General features: G+C 49.4%; 2 protein-coding genes and 1 long non-coding RNA gene across 4 annotated transcripts; 1 reads left to right on the top strand and 2 right to left on the bottom strand.

Annotated features, from left to right (window-relative positions):
* The first annotated feature begins 992 nt into the window (after positions 1-992).
* On the top strand, positions 993-7178 carry LOC124503142 (uncharacterized). Its single transcript, XR_006960120.1, has 3 exons — positions 993-1027; positions 1296-1367; positions 6953-7178. It is a non-coding gene; the product is annotated as an uncharacterized LOC124503142 (long non-coding RNA).
* Positions 2162-9034, bottom strand: VAMP5 (vesicle associated membrane protein 5). Of its 2 annotated transcripts, none has more exons than XM_047067973.1 (3): positions 8944-9034; positions 3072-3209; positions 2162-2605 (listed from the first exon to the last, which is right to left on the bottom strand). In XM_047067973.1, the coding sequence occupies exons 1-3, from the start codon at positions 8944-8946 to the stop codon at positions 2396-2398; spliced, it is 351 nt and encodes a 116-aa protein (XP_046923929.1). In that variant the 5' UTR covers positions 8947-9034; the 3' UTR covers positions 2162-2395. The 2 variants fall into 2 exon arrangements, with proteins under 2 accessions (XP_046923929.1, XP_046923930.1); XM_047067974.1 differs by lacking the exon at positions 8944-9034 and adding an exon at positions 8478-8883.
* A 1961-nt stretch (positions 9035-10995) lies between these two features.
* Positions 10996-14377, bottom strand: VAMP8 (vesicle associated membrane protein 8). The gene is made up of 3 exons (XM_047067975.1): positions 14205-14377; positions 12695-12853; positions 10996-11442 (listed from the first exon to the last, which is right to left on the bottom strand). Exons 1-3 carry the CDS (start codon positions 14205-14207, stop codon positions 11299-11301), a joined length of 306 nt encoding a protein of 101 aa, XP_046923931.1. The 5' UTR covers positions 14208-14377; the 3' UTR covers positions 10996-11298.
* Between the last annotated feature and the right edge of the window lie 8783 nt (positions 14378-23160).

Raw genomic sequence — 23160 nt, 5'->3', positions numbered from 1 at the left:
CAATCAGAGCACCCGAAAGGCGGGAACAGAGGCTCGTTTGCCTCACTGAAAGCGGAAGTATTAATTCTGCCGCCTCTCGTTGGCTCGAGTAAGTCAGGTGACCAAAGGCTAAAGCCAATGGCAGGATCTGGGGCTGGTCAGGAAACGTCTGTTTTGGACTCCTAACCTGGGGTAGGTACGTGGGAGTGTCGCGTAATTCGCGTCTACAGAGCGGTGAAAAGGGAAGTGTCCAGGCTGTAGGGGGTCCTGAGTCCGCTCTGCGGTTCAGCGGGGTTAGGACGCACAGGTGTTAAAGGCCCTCCGAGAAAGGGAGGCGCTGGCCTAGGGGCTGAGGGTACTGCGAACCTGGAATCACCGCGTTTCCCGCTGCTCTGTCCGGCCCCGCCAGGTACTTCTGCACCTCCTGCACTCTAGTTGGTTCAGGAGTTGGCGCTTGATTCCTCCCATACCCACAAAACAAAAATTTTCTGTTCATTTCTTCTCTATTAGGCCCAATAAAGAGCAAAGCAAAACTTCCCAACCGAAAGAGGAAAGATCCCTGCCGGGAAATCTGGGACTTTACCGGCTCATGGGACTATGTGTGTGACCTTCAGCCCGTTGTTCAACTTCTCCCCTAGCTTCTGTAAAATCTTTGGCTTGAATTCAAAAGGTGGTTTGCATCCCTGGCTACCCATGAATATCCTGGAGGGAGAATGAGGGGTTGCAGCTTTAAGAGAAAATAACCCTGTGACAGATACCCTCAAAGATTCTGACTTAACAGATCTAGGCCCCATAAGGCGGCTGTGTAGGGCAGTGGCTAACGTGTGTGCCCAGGCATCCCACAAACTTGGGTTTAAATCTTAGCTCTGGTACTGATTGAGGCCTAGGGGTGGTGTTTTTAGAAGTTCTACAGAGGATTCTATTTATTTATTAATTTGTTTGTTTGTTTTAAGTAGGCTGCACACCATCATGGGGCTTGAACTCACACAACCATGAGATCAAGAGTCGCATGCTCTACTGACTGAGCCAGCCAGCCGCCCCTCTACAGGTGATTCCTACTGTGAGGCTAGGCTGAGGACTACCGCACTAAATGATTTGGATGATAGCTACCATTTATTTGGCATCTAGAACCATTACATTGATGGATGTTTTACACTCAGTATAAACAATCCTCATGATTGTTCTGGGAGTTAAGTATGTCCCTTTTTACATATGTAAAACCCAAGTCCCGGAAGTGGCTTGCCCAAATTCACATGGCCTCTAAGTGGTTTTGCTGACCAACTGCAGGGCCAAGTGTTTTTCTCCATCTTTCTCAGGAAAAGAAGATGGTAATGAGCCCAGTAGAAGTAACAAGCCCTGTGATGGGTAAAGCTCCACACAACTCTCAGGTTTGTTCTTATTTCTCTGTCAGTAGTCCTCACTCTGCCTAACAAGGAACTGCTTCTGTTACATACTTGACCCTGAATTTTCCTTCCACCCACACTTGAGTTTGAGAGGCAGTCAAGTAGCCAGGCAGAGATTGCCCAGCTTCCTCGGTGTTGGTAGGACCTTCTTTCCTTCTTCCATGGCCTTTACTCTTTCATCATCTTTCCTGTGACCCTGAAGGCACTGCCTGCTTGGCCCTGTGTGGCCATGGAGCTCTGAAAAGGCCAAATCCTTTCCTACAGGGCAAACCCTAGGCCGTCCCTTGTGACTGCGCACCTTTGAAGCCCTTCCCTTTTTCACTGCTGTCTGCCTCATCTGTAATCAGGTGTCAAGCTTGAGGAAGAACATAGAGAAATTGAGCTGGGGAGGGGGGTGGGGTTCAGAGAGGGAAAAGCCTATCCAAAGGTGAGAGCCTTGTCATATAAACATCTTTGAAGTACTTTCTTCTCCTGGAGTCCTATACTGAGTATCCTCAAGACATCAGAAAAATAACAGATTTCATTCCTAGGGAAACAGGCTCAGAGGGTGCTGGTTGAAGGGTCAGGTTTGAGAACCACTCTGTCTTTCCACCTGCACTCCAGAAGGATCTGTCTGGGTAGGGCTGAATCAAGTATGGAAGGGAAAGGAGAGGGGCCATCTCCCAGGGATAAAGTCCCTTGGATGGTAGACTTTCTAAGCAACCCCAGGAGTGTAGGCAACCTGGAGAGCTTCAGACATACACACACACAGACACTCCAGCTTTTAGCCAAACAGCAGCTTTTTACCAAACAGCAGCTTTTACTGAGCTCCAGGTGGGGCTGGCCTGGCATGGCCAGTGCAGCAGGCTGCCCTCAAGGGCCAGTCTGTGGCGTGATAGGAGATGCAAAGGTGCACACATCAGGGATGCTCTTCAGCACTCAGTTGGGTGGCTCAGGTGGGAGCAAACACCAGGGTTCTCTGGAGACCAGAACCAGCCAGTATGGCCATCGGCCTCTCCTCAGGCCCAGCTGGGTCAGTCCCCAGGCCCTGAGGCAGCACCTGCGTCCTGGGCCTGTGGGGCACTGCTGCCCTCACTGCTCTGTGGGAGAAAGATGGCCAGGAGCACAATCAGGATGACGAGCAGGCCGCCACCCACCACCAGCCCCAAGTAGATCCGGCATCGAATGTTCTCCCAGCTCTTCTTCTGGGCCAGGGTCTTGGTTGTCTTGCTGAAGGCTGAGCTCTGTGGACATCGCCAGACACAGGGTGGGAGTTAGTGGTTCCCCTAGAGATCCAGGGCCACGGTCTCCCAACCTCACCTCCCCGAAAGGGCCTAGTCTCCTTCTGCATCTTCCCAGCCTGTCTGCTCCCCTTCTCCACATAGCCTGCCCTGGAATCCTCCCAGCCTGACTCTTGGTCTCAGACACTGGTGTAGCCCTTGACTCACAGCCCTACAGACTCACCCCCAGTTAACAATACCAGCCCTTTACAAAGCTCCACAGCTCCATACGAAGGACTTCTTACTTCATGAGGCCTACCTGGAGCATATCTAGGCTAAAGGTGCCTCAACAAACTCACAGGACTCACACTGCCCCACAGGCAAGCCTCAGACCCCACCAAGGAGACCCTGAGCACAGCCTGAGAACTTTCTCTCTGAGGACCCCTTCTGGCCTCTCCCTCCCCCATCCCTGCTTCCCCAGGCCTCACACCATGTCCAGGAGTTGGTCAGAACGCTGCTCCAGCTCTGCCAGTTTTCCATCGCGCTCCAGGACCTTGTCGAAGTTGTTGAGCATGATTTCCGTCACCTCGTCCGCCTGCCGCTGGCACCGTTCCAACTCTTTCCCTGCCTGGGCGCCAAGCCCAAGGTCAGAACTACAGGAGGCCCCCACCTGATCCCGAGACCTAGCGGCCTCCTTGTCCCCACTGTGTGTGGGGTGGGGATGATGTATGGATAGGGTAACAGCATCTTACATGCAAGGGTATGATATGTACAGAGGGAAGGACCAGTCTCCTGAGTGTGTGTGGCTTGCCTCTGCTCTCACAGCTTCTTCTCCTTGCCCATCAAGGCAGGTCCTAGGTCAGCCTTGGCTTTCAGCATCTCAGCATCCTCTAAGATGCCTCAGGATGGAAACCTCCCAGAATCTCACCCTCCCACAAAGCAGGTACTTTGCTCACCCGCTCTAGGATGGCCTCTCCCCAATGTGTACCTGCCCTGTGGCTTCCCACTGGCCTAAGGAAGCACCAAAGAAGAGGGCACCAAGCTACATGGCTAGAAGGCAGACGGGGAGGAGATCTACCCCACGGGGCTAGGAAGGTCACTTCAGACCACCACACATCATAGGTTCTGCCTAACCCCACAGACACACACAGAGAAACGAACTGGGAAGATCAACCCTCCCTCTGACTGGTCAGGCCACTTCTGCCTCCTGGGATGACCCTGCTCCCGTATCAGTGCTCAAAACTGATTCCCTGTCTGCCTGGGAACCTCAGCCTCCCTGGCCTTTGGCCTTAGCCTTCCAGCCACCCACTGTCTTCACTAGGGTCCAACTCACAGAGATGAGACCTACTCTTAGACTTCTCAGCTTGGGCAGCAACCACACCAGACAGAAGAACCCAGGTAATTTCAGAGGAAGGCAGATGCGGGGTTCAAGTGGGGAGGTGGCGGGGGGCTGAGGGAACAGGAGAGAGGAAGAGAGCATGCATCACAAGCAAGAAAGGGACTGGGCTTTGGACACACGCAACTGAGTGAGATCTAGGGCAGGAGGCCCCAGTAAAAGCTGGAAGTCCAGGAGCAGGTCCAGGGACATGTCAGGGAGATGAATACCAGCAGATTAACAAACCACAGCAACTCCCTTCTCCCAGCCTAGTTCCCCCACAGCCCGTCCCTGTTCTCATCTCCTCCCCACAGAGCACTAGCCAAGCTCCCTTTCCTGCCAGACCATATTGCCCATTGTCTGCAGCAGACATTTTGGCACTTGACTGAATTCCACTTAAAACCAGAGAAAGGGGAGGGATCCGGTGTTCACGGAGAGCCACTCCTACTCAGGCAAGAATCCGCATTCAGGATCCTTGCAGCTGTCTTGCACACAACTTCCAAGCATTCCCAGTACATGAGTCCTATCTTCCCAGCTAGACCACAGGCCCCAGGGGGAAGGGCTACCTCTGTCTGCCCCCCATCCTGGTGGCCTGGGGGGGGCCAGCACAGTGCTGACCATTGCAAGGACTCATTGAGCGGGTCATCGCATTGTAGCCTATCCAAGAGCAGCTCTTAGTCTCAAGAGATGTTTTCCCAGTGTGTTTATCTAGCCCAGCAGGAGTTTCGTGGGGCAGGCATCTGAAACCCAAGTAGGTCAATATTTACCCATGAGCTTAGAAAAGCAACCTGCTTGGAGAGGGGGCAGGCAAACTATGACAGAGGGGTGCACTCACAGGCTGGGGGAGCAGAAACTGGGGAACAAAGCAATAATGCAGAGAGCAGGGAAGCTGCCCCCATCGCTAACTTTTCCCCAGTAATCATCACCACTCTTATTACTACCACGTTAGTCAATAAGCTTACATAGTTCGCATTCACATGGCCCAAGGCATCCCCCCATTCATAACAGCCCAAGGCAAAAACTTGAGAATGGACAAAGATCCGAAATGACAATCACTGCTAGAGGTTGGTGGGATGCTGAATATGACTGTGTTTCTACTCTGAAAACTCCAGCTATTATTCTCTTATTCTCCAACGTGGGGTGACATTGGGTCACATTCCCCAAGAGAGTTGGCTGTGCTTCCTGCTGCAATCTGCAGCCTCCTCCCCCCACTGCGAAGCCAGGCCTGTCCGGAGCCAAGGTGGGACCAGGCCTAAAAGAACACATTCGCTCCAGGGAACACAGAGGCCCCGGGCTTAAGTCCCTGGCCCTCCTGGGTCCTCTCTCAACTAGCAGATAAAGGACACTGTATGCATAGGTCCCTACTGGCACAGTGAGAAATAACCACAGAATGTGGAAGGAGGTAAGGGACCAGAGGGCAGGGCCACACTACACCTGCCACAGTGAACTCAACATAGTGCCTGGCACACAGTGGACACGCGGAAAAAAATTTCTGAATGAACTGTGCCTGTCCTTAAGAAGCCCACTATAGACTGAGGGAAAGAGACATATAGGACATCATGAGAGAAGAGTGAAGGGCTGTGCTGTGAGATACACATACCCAGTGTTGGAGCCTCCCTCAGAGAGTGGATTCCTGTGAACTGAGACAGACCGGGTGGATGAGCCCTTACAGGATGGGGTGGAGTTGGGGCATTCAGGCAAAGACACACCAGGCAGAGGGTAAGGGCGGAGGGGGGCAGGGTGGGGCCAGAGAACACACGCGGTAAAAGTCAAGAAGGGGACAGTCACTTGGAGGAACAGAACACGACCTAGTGTAGACTTCCGAGCCAAGTGGGGGACACTGGAGAGGGGCTTCAGAATAATTTCTCTATTGGTGGTAGACGGCAGTGAGAAAACTCCCAGGCAGAGAGAACAGCCAGAAGAGGTGGACAAATGCCACCAGCAGGGGTGTGGGGTTGCCAGGTAGTGGGGAGCAAAGAGCATAGAGAGGAAGGATGGGTGGGAGGGGCACTTGCCAGCCCTGCTTGGGGTCTGCAGGGCTGAGGCTGTGCAGTGGAGGGGGAGCATCAGCATGGTTGGTAGACAGGGGGTGGCAGTTACACAGGAAATGTTCTTGATAGACCGTTAGCCCTCTGTACAGAATATCCTGCCTTCAACCCTCAAACGTCTCCGGTTTCTCCAGGCCAAATACCCTAGGTGCCTCTGAAAACAAAGCTTTCCCAAACCTCCCTGTCGTAACTCTCCCGTCTCCTTTCTTTCTTGGCTAGTGCCCAAGAACCCCTATTCCAGCTGTCACCGTTGTTCTAGTCAGAGGACTGGGGCAGCAAAGGGGTGTATCAGCTCCTTCCTACTCAGCACTTACCTGAGCTGAGAGTTAAGAACGAGGGCTCAGCATTGCAGCCCTGGGTTCCTTCAAATCTTGCCTCTGCCACTCGTCCATTACATGACCTTTCTGATCCTCCACTGCCTCATCCGTAAAGTGGTGACAAGAATGATATCTACCATAATGTTAGCTAGGGCCCGTGACATGTTACGAACAAAGTGCTTGTCACAATACCTGTCGCATACTAAGTGCTCAATAAACAAGAGCTATTGTCATCAATGGAGCCCAATCTTCCCTCACTGATTTTTTTTCTTAGCAGTCAGATCTCAAGAACTACACAATATGTGTGATCATTAAAACCTCTTAGGGGCGCCTGGGTGGCGCAGTCGGTTAAGCGTCCGACTTCAGCCAGGTCACGATCTCGCGGTCTGTGAGTTCGAGCCCCGCGTCAGGCTCTGGGCTGATGGCTCAGAGCCTGGAGCCTGTTTCCGATTCTGTGTCTCCCTCTCTCTCTGCCCCTCGCCCGTTCATGCTCTGTCTCTCTCTGTCCCAAAAATAAATAAACGTTGAAAAAAAAAAAAAAAAAACCTCTTAGATATTTTTACAAAATACACAGCCAAGCAAGTTCTTCCTTATTGCAAACCTGTGTGCTTAATTGTCTCTAACTTTACAGGGGCCTTTGATAACCTGCATCGAGTATTTCCATCAAGCACTACAGGCTGCTGAGAAGGCTGTACATCCTGACAGTAATAACGGCCACCATTCAATGGACACAGAGCTAAGCACTGTCTGCTGTTTGTCCTCCTTATTTAATCCTCACAACCCACTGAAGGCATGCTGTTCTCCCAGTTTTATAAGAAACTGAGGCTCAGAGGGGTTAAACCATCTGTCCAAGGTCACAGAGGCAGTAAGTAGACGATTTGGGAGTTGAACCAATACACTGTAAACTCCAAGAATCACATTCTTAACCACTGTGCTAAAGTGAATGCAAGTACAGGGAGGTCAAATACTTTAGCTGGCTAGTAAAGACTCCCCAGACCTTCTGATGCTGCCAGTTCCACTGGTGCGCACACGAGGGAAGACCATGGTTCAAAACCCACATTCACTGGACAGTGCATACGAGAGGACCATCCAGAAGATGAATGAATTCAAGCTCTTACCCATTCAGTTGTCATCTTTCCCATCACTCTTTGTTCCTGCTCTATCACCTATACCTGCCACCATGACTGGCACAGAAGAAATGCCCAAGAAATACTTGTTGATTGAATGAATCAGAGGAGGACAAGGAAGAAAGACCAAGGAGGGAAGGGGGTGGAAGAAGGAAGGGAAAGCGCTGGGGGCAGAGAAAGGGGCAAGACTGAAAGAAACAGAGGGATGGGGCTAGGAGACGGGTAGGGGAGAAAGGTCAATGTACCTTCCCTGGGCTCTGATTCACTATTTGCCTCAGATGAGCCTATGAGAATGCCAGAGTTTTCCAGTACCCCTCAGTAAATTATCCTGGCCTCAGCCTTCATTTCAGGAGTTTCCTCTTCTCCCCAAGTGCTAGAGGCCAACTGGAAGCCCACCCCTAGCCCTGGCTGATCCCTTGCCCTGCATGCTAGGAAGTGGGCTCTGAGCTCTGTCCCATTCTTGGAGCCTCCCTCAGTTTCCTGGCGTGGCCTTAGAGCTCAGTGCAACCTTCCTGCCCCACTTCCTCTTCCTGCCTCCAGTTCCCTAGAGATGAGGCCATCCAGGCATCATAACCCCCAGCCAGGCCACATCCATCACACCTCTGCCAGCTTCTCCAGGGCAGAATCTTAAAGCACCGAGCCTGCTTCCTGCCCAGCCCATCTTCCCAGGAGTCCAGGGGACAGAGGAAGCAACTGGCACCACCTGTTCCTGACACCTTTGCCTCATAGCTGGCAAGTGGGGACACAGGCCAGAGTCTGCAGCAGGAGTGGGGGATGACTCACCTCCAGAATGTGTCCCTAGGCAGAGGTTAGGAGTCAGGCCTGTGCCACACTCTGGTAACTTCAGTGGAAATTTCATGGTAAACATCTCCCTTGATCTTTCCCCAGGGGAAGGAGTGTGCCCTCCAACACCCTGCCATGGGGCTGGCAGAGGCTCTGGCAGCCCATCTGCTCAGGTTTCCAACTCCCAGGCCACACTTGGCTCTTCACAGCTCCAGGAAAGGCTGAAGAGGTCATCACATTACCTACCACTTCTCAGGAGAAGGTTCTGAGTGCCAGGCAGGGCTCTGCCATTGGATCTCCCTTAACTTCACAAGGACCGGCAAGGCGGGTATTGCTGACCCCACTTCACAGATGCGGAAAAGGAGGCTCAGGAAGGTTAAGTGACTTGCCCGGGCTCACAGAGCCAGCCGGTAAGTGGCCACGACCAGGATCTCAGCCTGGAGTCTGACTCCGTAACCGCGAGGCTCAGGGAAGGGGGGAGACCGAGTCGCGCTCACTGCGCCAAGGCGGCCAAACTTGCTCTCCCCAGCCCGCGCGCCCCGAGTGGAGGCTCTGGCCCCCATCCTGCTCCTGGCGGTGGCCACCTCACCGGGGGACCGGCGCGGATCCCGGAGGTCGCCTCCCACCTCGGACTTCAGACTCCCGGCCTCCCACCCACACGTCGCCCATTGCCTCCCTGCGCGGTCGGCTCCGCCCCGCCCGGGGCCCTCACCATCGCTGCTGCCGCCGCTGGGCCGGCTCCCGCTCCTCTGTCGCCGAGCGGCCGCGGTGCCACACACCCGGGAGGAAGCGGAGGGGCGGGGCCGCGGCCGCGGGGGCGGGGGGCGCGCCTGCCCCGAGCCCGCACCCGGGCCAACGAAAAGCGAAAGCTGCAGGCGTCCGGCCCAGCTTCGCCTGGCTCCCCAGCCCCCGGAACCGGGCGCCTGCGCCTGAGCAGCCCCGGGCTCGTTCTGCGCTCGGCACCCCCACACGTCGGGGGGCCCAGTGAAGTGGGCTCTGGAGACAGGCATCGCCCGCAACAAGCAACCGTCCCAGTGCCACGGCGATGGCGCTGTGCTAGAGACGACGCGGACCGCCAGCCAGGCGGGGTCTCTGCCACCTCGGTGAATGCATGCCACCGGTACCCAAAAACCGACTCCGCAAGAAAGTTTTGGAACGAAAGAAAGTTTATTCACAATCAACATTGTGAATGCACTACCTACCACTGAATTGTCTACTTTGAAACGGCACCGCTGTGTGTTACAATTGTACGTACACGTATACACTGTATGTTGTGTGAATGGCGCCTCGCTTAAAAAAGAAAACGGACCCCCATGAAGAAGGTGCTAGTTCTGGCTTTTCTGTATTTCCCTCTTCACCACAAGGGCAGCTGCAGCCCTGCCCTCATATGACCCTGCTCCTCCTTCGGAAGATGGGCGAGGCCACCCCTCCAGAGCCTTCCTGACTCTACCCGTTCTCGCCCTCTCCTCTCACTGCTGCAAACAAGTCACAGCCACCTGTTCTCCACCCCACCCCCTGCCACCCCCAACACAACTGTGGCTGCTCTTGAGGAAGGAGGTTGAGGGCTTCCCTCCTTGGGTTGAGCCCCTGTGAGCACAGCCCTCATCCCCACCCTGGGCACTCTGGGTCCCAGGGAAGAGGTTTCACCCCAGTTCTGTGGACCTTGAGTCCAGGAGTGGCCTGAGGAGAGAGGATGGCTGTAGTCCGACCTAGGAGGACCTAGGAGGACAAAGACAGCCCAGAGGGCTTTTTTTTTCTTTTTTTCTTTTTTTTTCTTTTTCCTCCCTGGCTTTCAGAGTATGATTTCAGGACTTGCCAGTAGGAGTCCCAGATTCTGTCTCCCAAACCTGTTCCTTCTACACCCCCTCCCCAAAACAGGTTTGTTTGTTTGTTTGTTTGTTTTTTTAATACTGGAAAGCCCAGGGGAGAAATAGGGACAGAGATGACAAGAACCCTTTCCCCAAACCAAGAGAGAGGAAAGAGTGGCAATGAGGTGGAACCTGGTGGGGAGGAGGGAAGCCCAAAGACAAAGAGGCCCATTGTACATGGAGGGGAAGGAGGGCCATAGGCCCTGTCCTATGACACTGACTGGGCCCAACCACGAGACATGGGGAGAGATGCTCGCCCCCTCAGCTGAGACCCAGAGGCCCTGCTAAGTCCCAAAGGGGCAGGGGCAGACAAAAGACAAATAGAACTTTGTAGAACCAGGGGCACCCAGCTGGCTCAGTCGGAAGAGCATGAGACTCTTGATCTCAGGGTTGTGAGGATAAGCCCCATGATGGGTTGTAGAGATTACTTTAAAAAAAAAAAAAAAAAAAAAAAAAAGAACTTTGAAGAACCAAAGAGAAGGAAAAGCGCCCGGTTCCTCCAACCCCTCACTCAACTGCAACAGGGCCACAGAAGAGAGATGGCAATGACAGGAGAGGCAGGAGGCCCTCAGGCTGTCTCGGCTAACGTTTCCTGCAGAAAAGTAACAAAGGGACATGGCAAGACCCAAGATGGACACTTAGGAGTCTTGCACACCACCCTAAAATGATTTTGAATTTTCCATTTGCTGAGACCCTCAGAAAATTCTGGTTCTTGAGACCTATGGATAATAGAGAAGAATAAGGAGGCTCCATCTTTCTTCTCCAGATATACACTCTCTACCCCTCCAACAACTTGGACCTCAAATACGAGAATCTCAGCCAGAAGGCGTGCCCAGGGGGAAAAGAAATAGAAGGGCCAAAGGCAAAATGGAAGGGGAGAAATTACCTCACATGTGTAGGGATACTGAAAGGTCTTTATTGCCCACTGGCCACCATCAGTTTCCCAGCCACATGCTGGGCCTTCTGGGTGTCTCTCCAACCAACTCTGAGAGCCCATGAAATGCAGCCATGGTCCGGCTCTCTCCTTCCAGGGGACCAAGGTGCTCCCTGGGGCAGACAGTATGGCAGCGGGGCCTCAGAATGAGGGGCGGGAGGACAGAGCATCATTTCCTGCTGAGGATGGGAGAGAGGGCCCTTCTTGGCACCCACTATGGAGGGCTTCCCTGAAGAGGAGGACGGGGGGGCAGGGGAGGGGCTCCCTAAGTTGGGATGGCATGGGTGGCAAAGAGCACGATGAGGAGGATGATGATAAAAACAATCACACAGATGAGGACAATCATCTTCACGTTCTTCCACCAGAACTTCCGAGCCACCTTCTGTGACGTGGTCTTGAAGTGCTCCGACTGTTGGGGGATAAGGCAGAGTGAACCAGTGCATCCTCCCACTGGAACAGAGGCCCACACGCCGTACATCTAAATACTTAAGTGATCAGTTGGAATAACAGACTGTTAGACAAAAAATGTTCTGTCCTCCTGCCTTCATGACAGTCTGGCGGGCCACGTTCAAATTTAGAGTTCTTGGACTCCCTTTGGCCCCCTGCTTTCCCCCTTCTCTTCTTACCCTGCACTATCATGCACCTTGAAGCACCTATGCTCACACCCAGGGGTGCGATACTGTCTGCACGATCCACCTTGGGAGGGCACACACTGGGGTCAAGGGGTGCAAGCTCCAGATGGTCACATCTCCCTGGATGCATGACCCCTCACCCCACGGGGACTACTGAGGCTGGAGGGTGGACCAGGGCAGCATGGAGGTTGGAGGTGACAGAAACTGCTCTTTCTCCTCAACTCAAGTTGCAGAAATTAAGTTTCCCTGGGCCATGCTCCCCTGATTAGGCTATGGAAAGAAACACTAAGTCCCAGGGAGACAGGAGACAAAGGACCTATACCCAAGATTACACACAGGACTCAGAAAGCCACGGCCAGTCTCTCCCTGTGGATGTGGAACCTTAGGCTCCAGCCTTTATTGGAGTTACTTTGTTAGAGTTACTCCCTCCCTGAGCAGCTGGCTTCAGCCCCTGGCTGGAGAGAGAGAGGAATGAGGTCTAGCAAGATGTGTGGGAGATATTATTCTAGCCTTCAGTTAGCAGAGGACCCTTTGATCAAAGAATTTCACTGCTCTTCCCAGCTTCTTTTGAAAGCAGACTCAGCAAAACTCCAGCAGTTTTCTACCCCCTGCCAAATAACTCCCAGAGAAGGCCAAAGGCCCTAGGAGGATTTTCCAGAGCCAATATTTTTGCCCTGGGGAGGTCAGGTCCAAATGATTGTCAAGGGAAGCCTTCAAAGAGAAAAATCAGTTTCATGGGAGAGAAGCCTAAGAATGCAAGGCCTGACCGGGGTCGTCTGTCTCAGAAAATACTTCCAACAGTCAGCCCCATCCACCCTCCCCAGTCGTTGGACCCCTTCCCTGGATCCCAGTCCCAATCAGTGGAATACAGCAGAATCAGAACTGGGGACTCGCTCATCAATTCCCAAAACAAGTGAAAAGGCAGACTTTCCTCCTATTCATTTTGCCCCCAACACCACCAACCCCCAAACCTCAACAATCCTACCCTCTCCTCTCTTCCTCTACCCCCCAGTGGGCTCCCCATCTCACTGTGGCTTCCAGATCCTCTGTCTTGTTGCGGAGATGGTCCAGGTTTTCTCCTCGGGCCAGGATCCGCTCCACATTCTGGGTCATGATATTCTTGACTCCTTCCACCTCACTCTGCAGGTTCCGTACACGATCATTTCCTCCACCTCCACTGGCCTCCTCCTGGGCAGCAACACAGGGGTTAATTAGGTCAAGCAGTAGAGGAACTGAGACTCAGCCTCAGAGGCCGGAGGAGGAGAAGGCCTATGATGGACTTTAGCTTTTTTTTGTTTTGTTTTAATGTTTGAACTGTTTACAAAAAGAATGTTTTCATGTATTACTCATGTAATCAAAAAATAAATGCATTTTTAAGTCTCAGAAGTTGAGTGCTGATGCTAGACAGACTGGATCAAATTTCTTTTCAGGTTCTCAGGGCCCCTGATGAGGAAAAGAAACACAGCACTAAATCCCTCTCCACTGTTTCCTTGCTCCTCTGATTGGGTTAGAGGGAACTGCTGAGCAGGCATCTTACAAAGTAGAAACCCTAAACCATTACTTACCAAAGGGTCCTTGTTACAAATATGTGTGCTGGGCAGCAGAACACCCTCAGCTAGCACACCCCCCCTTCCCTGCAAGAGAGTAGCTGGAGAGCAGTTCGGGTCCCAGGCTCCAGCCTAACTGCTGTGACCCAGAGCAACAGCAACCAGGCTCTAAGTCCCTCACCAGGCCCCATGAGGGACAGTCATTGCGCCACAAACTTCTGCTTTCCCCACCACACAGCACCATGCACAGGCACCAAGCCACGACTGCCTGCTTAAGCAGATATTAAATAAAAACAGCAGCCTGGGTGTTGGGGGAAATGGAGGGCCAGTCTGCCCTGGCTGATGATAAGGTTTTTGAACAAGGAGGGAAAACCATTATTAAGCTCCTCCCACCCTGACCCACTAGACCTCTTGAAACAGGCCAGGAGCCGTGGGTCCAAACTAAATGGGTTATCACAGAAATCCAACTTCTGGTTCTTTTACAAACCCTTAGTTCTCTTCCTCACGTTTATGGAGAGGGGGCTGATTCCTCAGACCCGGCAGAGAGACAGATTCCTGGGGTTAGGGCTAAAGTGAAAGGCAGGCGGGAGGCGCGCGGGGGGGGGGGGGGGGGGGGCTGTCTGCCGCTGGGCTGGAATCCGCCCTGAGAACTTCAGAGGTGCTGCCCAGGGGTGTCACAACACCCGGCGGCTGGAGGGCTGGAGGAGGAGATGAAAGGCCTCTCAGCAGCTCCTCGCCTGGAATTCGGATCCCCCACCCCCACCGAAACCCTGCTCCAGGCCGGCACAGAGGTCAGGGGAGGGAGTAGAGAAGGAGCAGGAACACCCGCCCAGGCAGCTCCGAACTTTTTGCAGTCAAGTTGTGAAAGGAGAAAGGCCAGTCAGCCCTGGCCCAGCCCTCCGACTTTGCCCCCGCGCTCTCCTGATCCCCAGCCCCCAGCCCACTCTGGCCCGTCTTTGAATCAGCCCCTTCCTGGTTTCCAGCTCGCTCACCATGTCTCCAAGCGGCTCAGGCCTGTCAGCGGCAAACTCGCCTAGTCTGTTTCCTCCCGGGCGGCCCTCGGCTCACTTCCTGCTTGCTCCAACTTTCAGCCTGCCCCCGCCCACCTCGCATCCCGAGCGGTTCCAGCCTCACCTCCGGCAGGTTCCCTCAGGTAGGCGGGCACCCTCCATTGCCCTCCCAGTCTCCTCCCAAACCAGGGCTTAGGCTTAAAGCAACAGGGCTCCCGGGCACCAAAGGTCTTCTAACTCATCAGGAACAAGAAAAGAAAGATCAAGCAGCCCTCCTAGGTTTCCTGACGCTGGACCTCCCGATATAGAAAGGGAAGCTGTCTCTCTCTCTCTCTCTCTCTCTCTCTTTTTTTAATGTCCTGAATATCTGACCCCAAAACTTACAGACTGAAATCAACCCTAAGCACCCTGCCAGGGCTAATTAACATAGAAACAGAACACAGATACGAAAATTTCTTGCCGGCAACCCTTGTTCCCATGTTTATGGGTGGTCAGAAAGTATTAAAACCTCCAAAGTCTGGAATGCTGTGATCTTTGGCTGTGGTGTCAGAAAGCTCTGGGTTATTAGCTGTGTGACCCTGAATGAACCTCTTCACCTCTCTGGGTTTTGCAGGTGCTAATGATGATGTCAGAGGATGGTGGGGAGGTATAAAAGGATAGCACATGCAGTGTGCCTGGCAAAGTGTCCAGAACAAAGACCTATCCACTGTTATAACCAGGAAATGATGGCTAACCAACCCCTTCTTTCCTCCCAGAGTTCAACAATCCCTTCAGGAGCCACCATGAGGGGTTGGTGAGCCGAGTCGGAAATGGTCAGATGCCTGCCCTATGGACCAGAGAAGGGCCCCAGGGCAAAGGATTTTTCCACCACCTGGCTCCAGGCCAGAGAAAATCCAGTCTTCCTGGATGGTATTTATGAAGACAGAACAATAACAGGGTCACGTAAAAGGGAACAAACATTCCTGTCCCATCCCAGAAGTATCAGTTCTAAGAGGGAAATGTCAGCTTCTCTAACACATGCTTTTTCAAAGGATTTAACAAATTTTGGACCTCAGTTTTGAGACACTTTATTCTACTTTATAATGAAATCTTATCCCAATTTAGATATTATTATATTTTGCAAACCAGAATTTCGATGGACAGTACCAGCCTGCTTTCACCATCCTTAGAAAAGCTGTAAAGTAGAGGCGCCTGGGTGTCTCAGTAGGTTCAGCATCCGACTTCAGCTCAGGTCATGATCTCACCATTAGTGAGTTCAAGTCCCGCGTGGGGCTCTGTGCTGACAGCTCGGAGCCTGGAGCCTGCTTCAGATTCTGTGTCTCCCTCTCTCTCTGCCCCTCCCCCGTTCATGTTCTGTCTGTCTCAAAAATAAATAACATAAAAAAAAATCTATAAAGTGGTCAAGTGGAGGTGGGTCAGAATCCTTGATCTGTACTTGTGCTGTCCAGTACAGTAGACACTGACCTCATGTGCACATAGTACTATGTACTGTATACTGTGAACATAGTACTTGAACTATGGCTAATCTGAACTGAGAAGTGAGGGGCCCCTGGGAGGCTCAGTGGTTGACTTTGGCTCAGATCATGATCTCATGGCTCTTGTATTCAAGCCCCACATCCTCAGGCAAAGCCCTGATAGTGCGGAGTCTGTTTCAGATTCTCTGTCTCTGTCTCTGTCTCTCTCTCTCTGCCCCTCCCCTACTCTCTCTCTCAAAAAAAAAAATTTAAACATATTAGAATGAACTGAGAAGTGATGTAAGAGTAAATAAAGTACACTCTGTATTTCAAAGAGTTGTTATGCAAAAAAGAATGTAAATATCTCACTAGTCATTTTACATACTGATGACATGTTGAAATAATGTTGTAGTATATTGAATTAAATTTTAAAAATTGATAAAATTAATTTCACCTGTTTCTTTTCTTTTACTATTAGACATGCTGATCCATACCTTAATATTTGTGTGACCTTAGATAGACTTATGTGACATCTCTAAGCCTCAGTTACCTCACTGTCTGTGCCTGGCACTGAAAAAACCCTCAGTAAATGATGGCTATTGTGATTACTATTATTAAGAATGCCAGGGAGCCTGGATGGCTCAGTCGCTTAAGCATCTGACTTAGGCTCAGGTCAGGATCTCATGGTTCATCAGTTCTAGTCCCACCTCAGATGAGCACGAGCTTCACTTCGGGTGAGCTGGAGCCCTGCTTTGGGTCAGTCCCCCTTCTCTGTGTCTCTCTTCCTCTCTCTTTGCCCCTCACAGGATTCTCTCTGTGTGTCCCTAGCTCACTGGCGCCCTCTCTCTCTCTCTCAAAAAAAAAAAAAAAAAAAAGTCCAAATGCTAAGGCAATGGTGGATAGGGGAACATGAAAGGTGCCAAGAAACAAAGGGCCAGAGTAGAATGTCTGAGAAGAACAGAAAGAAATGAAGGAGGATTTCCAGGGTGGAAATCAAGGTGACAGTAGTTGAGGAGTTACTGGGGTCTAGCATGCCACTGCCAGCCTTGGATATACATCGATGTCCCCGAGGGAGCTGACCCTTGGCCTAGATCCAGCAGCCATTAGGGAGATTCTCTAGGGCCCAGAGTTGGGACTGCAACCTGTTCCACCTTGTCTTCACCGTGCAGAATCCCTGCAGGCTTGGCCTCACCTCACTGTGCAAACATCACAATGCTACCCTTGGGCAGAAGACCACTTGCTAATGCCCTCACAAGATGAGACACTCAGTAAGGCACCAAACAATGCACAATGAGCAGAAATGGTACTATGCGGATGGGGGTGCCTGGCTGGCTCAGTCAGAAGAGCATGTGCCTCTTGATCTTGAGGTCATGAGTTAAAGCCCCACATTGGGCCTAGAGCTTACTTGAGAAGAAAAGAAAAAGAAAGGAAAAAGAAATGATAATATGGGCAGGGTGCAAGAAGAGAAACAAGTCATTGATTCCCTTACAGTTAAGGAAGGCTCTATCCCAGGAGAGATGGAATATCAGTCACTCTGAAAAGAAAAATGCTAGGTGGTAGGAGTGGCAGTCAAAGAAGCAATCACGGTGTGATGAAGAATATTCTCAGTCCCTATGTGATCACAAGATTTGGGTATCAGCTCTCCTACTCCTTGGCTGTAGAGTCTTGGGCAAGCCACTTCCCTCTGGGAGCTTCAGTTTCTTCATCTGCAAAATGGGAAGAAGAATGAAGGTGCTTTGCAGGGTTATTATTTGGATTAAATGGTATGGATATATATTTCTATATTTCTACTAAACCACTTTATGAATGAAAAAAGAAACTAATGGAGAAAGTAGAATGAGAAAATAGTGGAAGAGGAATAGTTAACAGTCTGCAAAGCAACCAGGCAAACTTTGGGGGTACACTGACATCTGTCCCAGTCTTCTTACTTATGGCCCAAGTGGGCAGTTTACTCCCTCTCTGGGGAAAGGCTAGAAAGTAAGGAAAGGCACATTCAGGAGGCACAACTGGAATTGCTTCCTGAGGGATCATAAAGCTCTCACCACTGCCAAGGCCTCTTTTGTCTCCAAATCCTTTTGTCGACTGTTACACTGCTGGCCACCCCATCTGTGACACAGTCACCTCCCCCCATTGCTTCTAATGTGCCTTCTTCCTTTCTTACTGTGACCTTAGAAGCAGAAGGTTCTGCCCTTGGCCATCTTCACTTCCGACTCTGCACTCTCCTGGAGTAATAGTCCTCTATGAGGTTGATTTTGCCCTCCAAGGGACATTTGACAACATCTGGAGACATTTTGGGTTGTTGCAACTGAGGGGATGTCTACTGGCATCCAGCGGGTAGAGGCCAAGGGTGCCAAATTTCCCACAGCTCTCTCACAACAAAGAATTACATAGACCAAAATGTCAATAGTTCTAAGGCTGAAACCCTGGTCTCTCTAGGGAAGTGCAACGCTTTATGGTTGTAGCAGCCATTTCTGGATGATCCCCAAATCTGTATCTCCAGCCCTGACCTTGCTTTCAATTGCTACTACCGCGTCTCCAATGCCCTCTCCACAGACACCTCTGACAGTCAAAGCAAGCCCTTTATCTTTTCCCCGTATTCCTCCTGCTGGGTAGTAGTACTCCCATTCTTGGGAAACTCCCAGTTTCCCAAGCTAGGGATCCCTAAACCATCCTACATCCACAATGGGACATCACTAAGTCTTGATTCTATCTTGGTCACATCTCTCTATCCACTCTCTCCTTTCCACACCAGCTCCTGCTTCCTAGGTAACACCAGTATTATCTCCTCTCTGGACAATTCCATCCACCTCCAAACTGACCCTTCTTTTCCCATCCATTCCTCATAGGGCTGCTTGTTATCTTCCCAAACACAGATTTGAGTATGCTCCACCTGGTCCCCAGAGTAAAGCCCAAAGTTCCCGGTTTGGCATCCCAAGATTCTTTTTAACCTGGTTTTCAAAGCTTATCTCCCATGAGACTCACCTCCCACTCCCTTCAACCATACCAAATTATATGTGCTTCCTCAAACACACCATCCCCCCCCTTTTTTAAACGTTTTTTTATTTATTTTTGAGAGAGACAGAGACAGAGTGCAAGTGGGGAAGGGGCAGAGAGAGAGGGAGACACAGAATCTGAAGCAGGCTCTAGTCTCTCAGCTGTCAGCACAGAGCCTGACATGGGGCTCGAACCCACAAACTGTGAGATCATGATCTAAGCAGAAAGTCGGACGCCCAACTGACTGAGCCACCCAGGAGCCCCCACACCATCCCCTTTTATATCTTTGTTCAAGCAGACTTTTCTTATGATGAGCAAATATCCTGCTTCACTCATCACTAAGTCTATTCATATTTAAGACATTGCTTGCGTGAAGCCTTCAAGATTTCCCCATTGAAGTTAATTTCTTCCTCTTCTGATCTCCATTACATTTTATCTTTTATAGAATCTATAATACGCTTTGCCATTAGCTGCATATACATTTGACTCCTCCAAGACTCTAACTTCTATGAAGATAGGGGCTATGTCTTCACTTTGGTACCCTTGTAGAAAATAATATATGCCATAACCATAGTAGGCACTCATTTAATGTTTGGGGTACTGAATCAAGAGATCTGAAAGAGGGCTTCTTCGTCTCCAGTGCATATAAAAAGATAATTTTTATTAGAAAAGATCCATGAAGAAATCTCTTTCCTGGATTTTGGGCCATTTTATGGATAAACGAATGCTAACTGGCATGAGTCTTTGTATACTGGTCCTGAAAGGATAAACTGGAAATCAACCCCTTCAACAAAAACAAGTTAAAATCATGGGGTGGAGAGGTACTGAGTTACCACAGCTCATTTATTAGCTGTACTTCTCTTACCCAGAATGCTCTTCGTTCACCCAAGACTACTAACAACTTTTGATTTCCCTCTTTTCTCTCAAAATTATACTCATCCTTCAAAGTACAGCTCACGTTTTCAGAAAACTTTCCTGAGTTCTCCAGTCATAATTCATTTCCTCCTCAATGCTCCCACAGTACTTTAAACCCCACTTAATACTTAGGACTTTATAGGGGTGCCTGGGTGGCTCAGTATGTTACGCATCTGACTTATGATTTTGGCTCATGTCATGATCTCACAGTTCATGGGATCAAGCCCGCATTAGGCTCTGTGCTGAGAGAATGGAGTCTGCTTGGTATTCTCTCTCCCTCTCTCTGCCCCCTCCCCCCCACATGTGCACATACTCTCTCAAAATAAATAAACTTTAAAAAATACACAGAATTTTATATATTCTGTTATTATCCTATTATTTCTATATTCTTTTATTATTATGTTTCCTTGTCCTTCAAGGAAGAGGACAGAGGCCACAGCTTACTAATTTGTTTCTTTCTTTGTAACCTGTACAGTTCTTGTCACATAACAGATCATAATTGCTGAATTTAATGGAACCATCTAATTTGAGTGGTCTTAGAAGAGCTAGCCCAAACTTTCCAACCCACACCAAATTCATTTGGACTGGGGCTGACAGCAGATTAAGTGATTCCCCCCTATAAATAGATCAATGGCTTCCAAAGTGACTTGGCCTACCCTGTCTGTTAGGATAACCTAGAAGTGGGCCAGACCCTCAGCCGCAGGAACAGTTAGCCCAGTGATTCTACCTGCCAAATACATCTGTCCCTAGTAATCCCTACTTTTACATCTATTCCTGACATTCCTTCCCTTTAGGATAATTGTTCTCAACACATGGTCCACAAAACCCTGGGGTCTTCAAGGACAAAACTACCTTTGTAATAATATGGATCCATTATTTGTCCTTTTAATTATGTTGCCATTTGCACTGATACGAAAGCAATTTGCACTGATGATACAAAAGCAACCATGGGTAATAAAATTGTTGGCAACTTAGCAGGAATGAGACACCAAATTGTAGTAGTCATTGTATTCCTCCCTGCTGTGCACTTGCATTTTCAAATAATGCCATTTTCAATTAAGGACATCCCTAGTGAAGCAGTACACATTTTTTAAAAATTTATTTTGAGAGAGAATGCACACACAAGCAGGGGAAGGGCAGAGAGAGAGGGAGAGAAGATAATCCCAAGCAGGCTTCACACTGTCAGCGCAGAGCCTGACGTGGTGGGGTTGAACCCATGAACCATGAGATCATGACCTGAGCCTAAGTCAAGAGTTGGATGCTTAACCAACTAAGTCACCCAGGCACCCTGAAGCAGTATAAATTATTAATTTTATTAATGCTTGACACTGGGGTACACATCCTTTACTATTTTGGGTGAAGAAATGGGAAATACGCACACAGCGCCTTGCATACCCAAGGATGATGGCCGTCTCACAGTTGTTCTAAGAAAAACCACTTGTGTAGTTAAAATGTGACAACTCCCATACACCTCTTAGCCCTCTCCCATTTTTCTCCCATTATTAACATCTTGCATTTGTGTGGTATATTTGTTACAATTGATGAGCTAATATCAATACACTATTATTAACAAAGCCCACAGTTTAACTAGGGTTCACATTATATGGGTTTTGCCAAATGTATAATGACATGTATGTACCGTGATACCATTAAAGTATCATACAGAATAGTTTCACTTCTCTAGAAACCCCATGTGCTCCACCTAGTCATCTCTCCCTCCCTTCCCCCAGTTCCTGGCAACCACAGATCTTTTGCCTTAAAACCAGTTTTCTCTTTTCCAGGGTTATCAGTTTGGGTCATTCCGTATATAGCCTTTTCAGATTGGTTTCTTTCACCTAGGGATAGGCATTTAAGGTTCCCCAGGTCCTTTTGTGGCTTGGTAGCTCATTTCATTGTATCACTGAATATTCCATTGTATGGATGTGTCAGTTTGTTTATCCACTCACCTATTGAAGGACATCTCAGTTGCTTCCAAGTTTGGGCAGTAATGAATAATGCTGCGTTACATTTGGGCACAGCTTTTGTGTGGGCATAACTTTTCATTTGGGTAAATGCCAAGGAGCACAACTGCTGGATCACATGGTAAAACCACGTTTAGTTTTGTTAAGAAACTTCTAAACTGTTTTTCCAAAGGGGCTATATACCATTTTGCATTCCTATCAGCAATGAAGTAGACTTCCTGTTGTTCCACATCTTTGCCAGCATTAGTTGGTGGTGGTGCTTTGGATTTCAACCATTCTGATAATTCTCTCGTTGTTTTAATTTGCAATTCCCTAATAAAATAAGATGTTGGGTATCTTTGGTTTTTTTTTTTTCTTTAAGACTTTTTTTTCATGCTTATTTATTTATTTTCAGAGAGAGAGGAAGCATGTACGGGGCAGGGGCAGAGAGGGAGGGAGAGAATCTCAAGCAGGCTCCACACTGTCAGCACAGAGCCCAGTGTGGGGCTCAATCTCACGAATCAGGAGATCATGACCTGAGTTGAGAGTAGAGTGGGACGCTTAACCGACTGAGTCACCCAGGCACCCCTTTTCTTTCTTTTTTAAAAAATGAAACATCATTTTACTTGAGGATATTGGACAGACTATGGTTATTCCAACTGGCACATTTGGCAGATAGTTTTTGAAAAAAGAAAGGAGTGTGACTGTTCCTTAAAGGAAAACAATAGATAGCATTTGTTGCCAATGATAAAATTTGAGCTTTCAAGTGAAAATTAAAGTTTTGGAAAACTTGTATCTGCCACTGTGAGCTTGGCAGCTTCCCAACATTTAAAAGACTCTGAATTTGGAAGAGCAGCATAACTCAGTGAAACAATGTTTTCCAAATGACTAAATGCATGATTTTGTAAAAGGTCCATTCAAAGTATGACATATACCGTGATTTAACGTAACAAAGCATAAAAGTTCATTGATCTGGTTTCAGAGTCCACATCCAACTAACCTTTAAAAAACTACCAGTTTTAAGTTTAGGTGAGGTATCAAAGATGGAGACCCACAATTATCTAAAAAAGTTATTAAAATTTTTTTTTCCTTTTACAACTGAGTATCTATGAGGCCAGAATTCCTTCATATACTTCATTCAACACCAGATCAAATCCAGAAGCAGATAGGAGAATCTAGCTGTTTCCAATTAAGGCACACATTAAAGAGATTTGCATGTAAAACAATACAGTATTACTGTAGTAGTAGTGTTACTTGTGTAACTTTTTGTGGGAAATATACTTTTTGCATAAAAACGTTATTTCTATAGGGGCACCTTGGTGGCTCAGTCTGCTCAGCATCTGACTTCGGCTCAGGTCATGATCTCACAGTTCATGAATTCCAGCGCCCACATGGGGCTCTCTGCTGTCAGCGGGGAGCCTGCTTTAGATCTTCTCTACCCGCCCCTTCCCAGCTGTCTCTTTCAAACATAAACATTTTTTAAAATGTTATTTATGTAAACGTATAATGGGTTTATTTCTGTCTTTTTAAGCGAATCAATACATATTTTAAGCATTTCTCAGTGTACATTTCTAATATGGTAAACGTGGAAAAAGAAAACCCACGTAAATAAAAGCTCTTTAGGGTTCTCAATAA

The sequence above is a fragment of the Lynx rufus genome, unplaced genomic scaffold (genome assembly GCF_022079265.1).
Source record: "Lynx rufus isolate CCGP_SWC_20201006 ecotype Redwood Valley unplaced genomic scaffold, mLynRuf1.p SCAF_8, whole genome shotgun sequence".
NCBI classification, from domain to species: Eukaryota; Metazoa; Chordata; class Mammalia; order Carnivora; family Felidae; genus Lynx; species Lynx rufus.
This window is presented reverse-complemented; position numbering and strand designations above follow the sequence as displayed.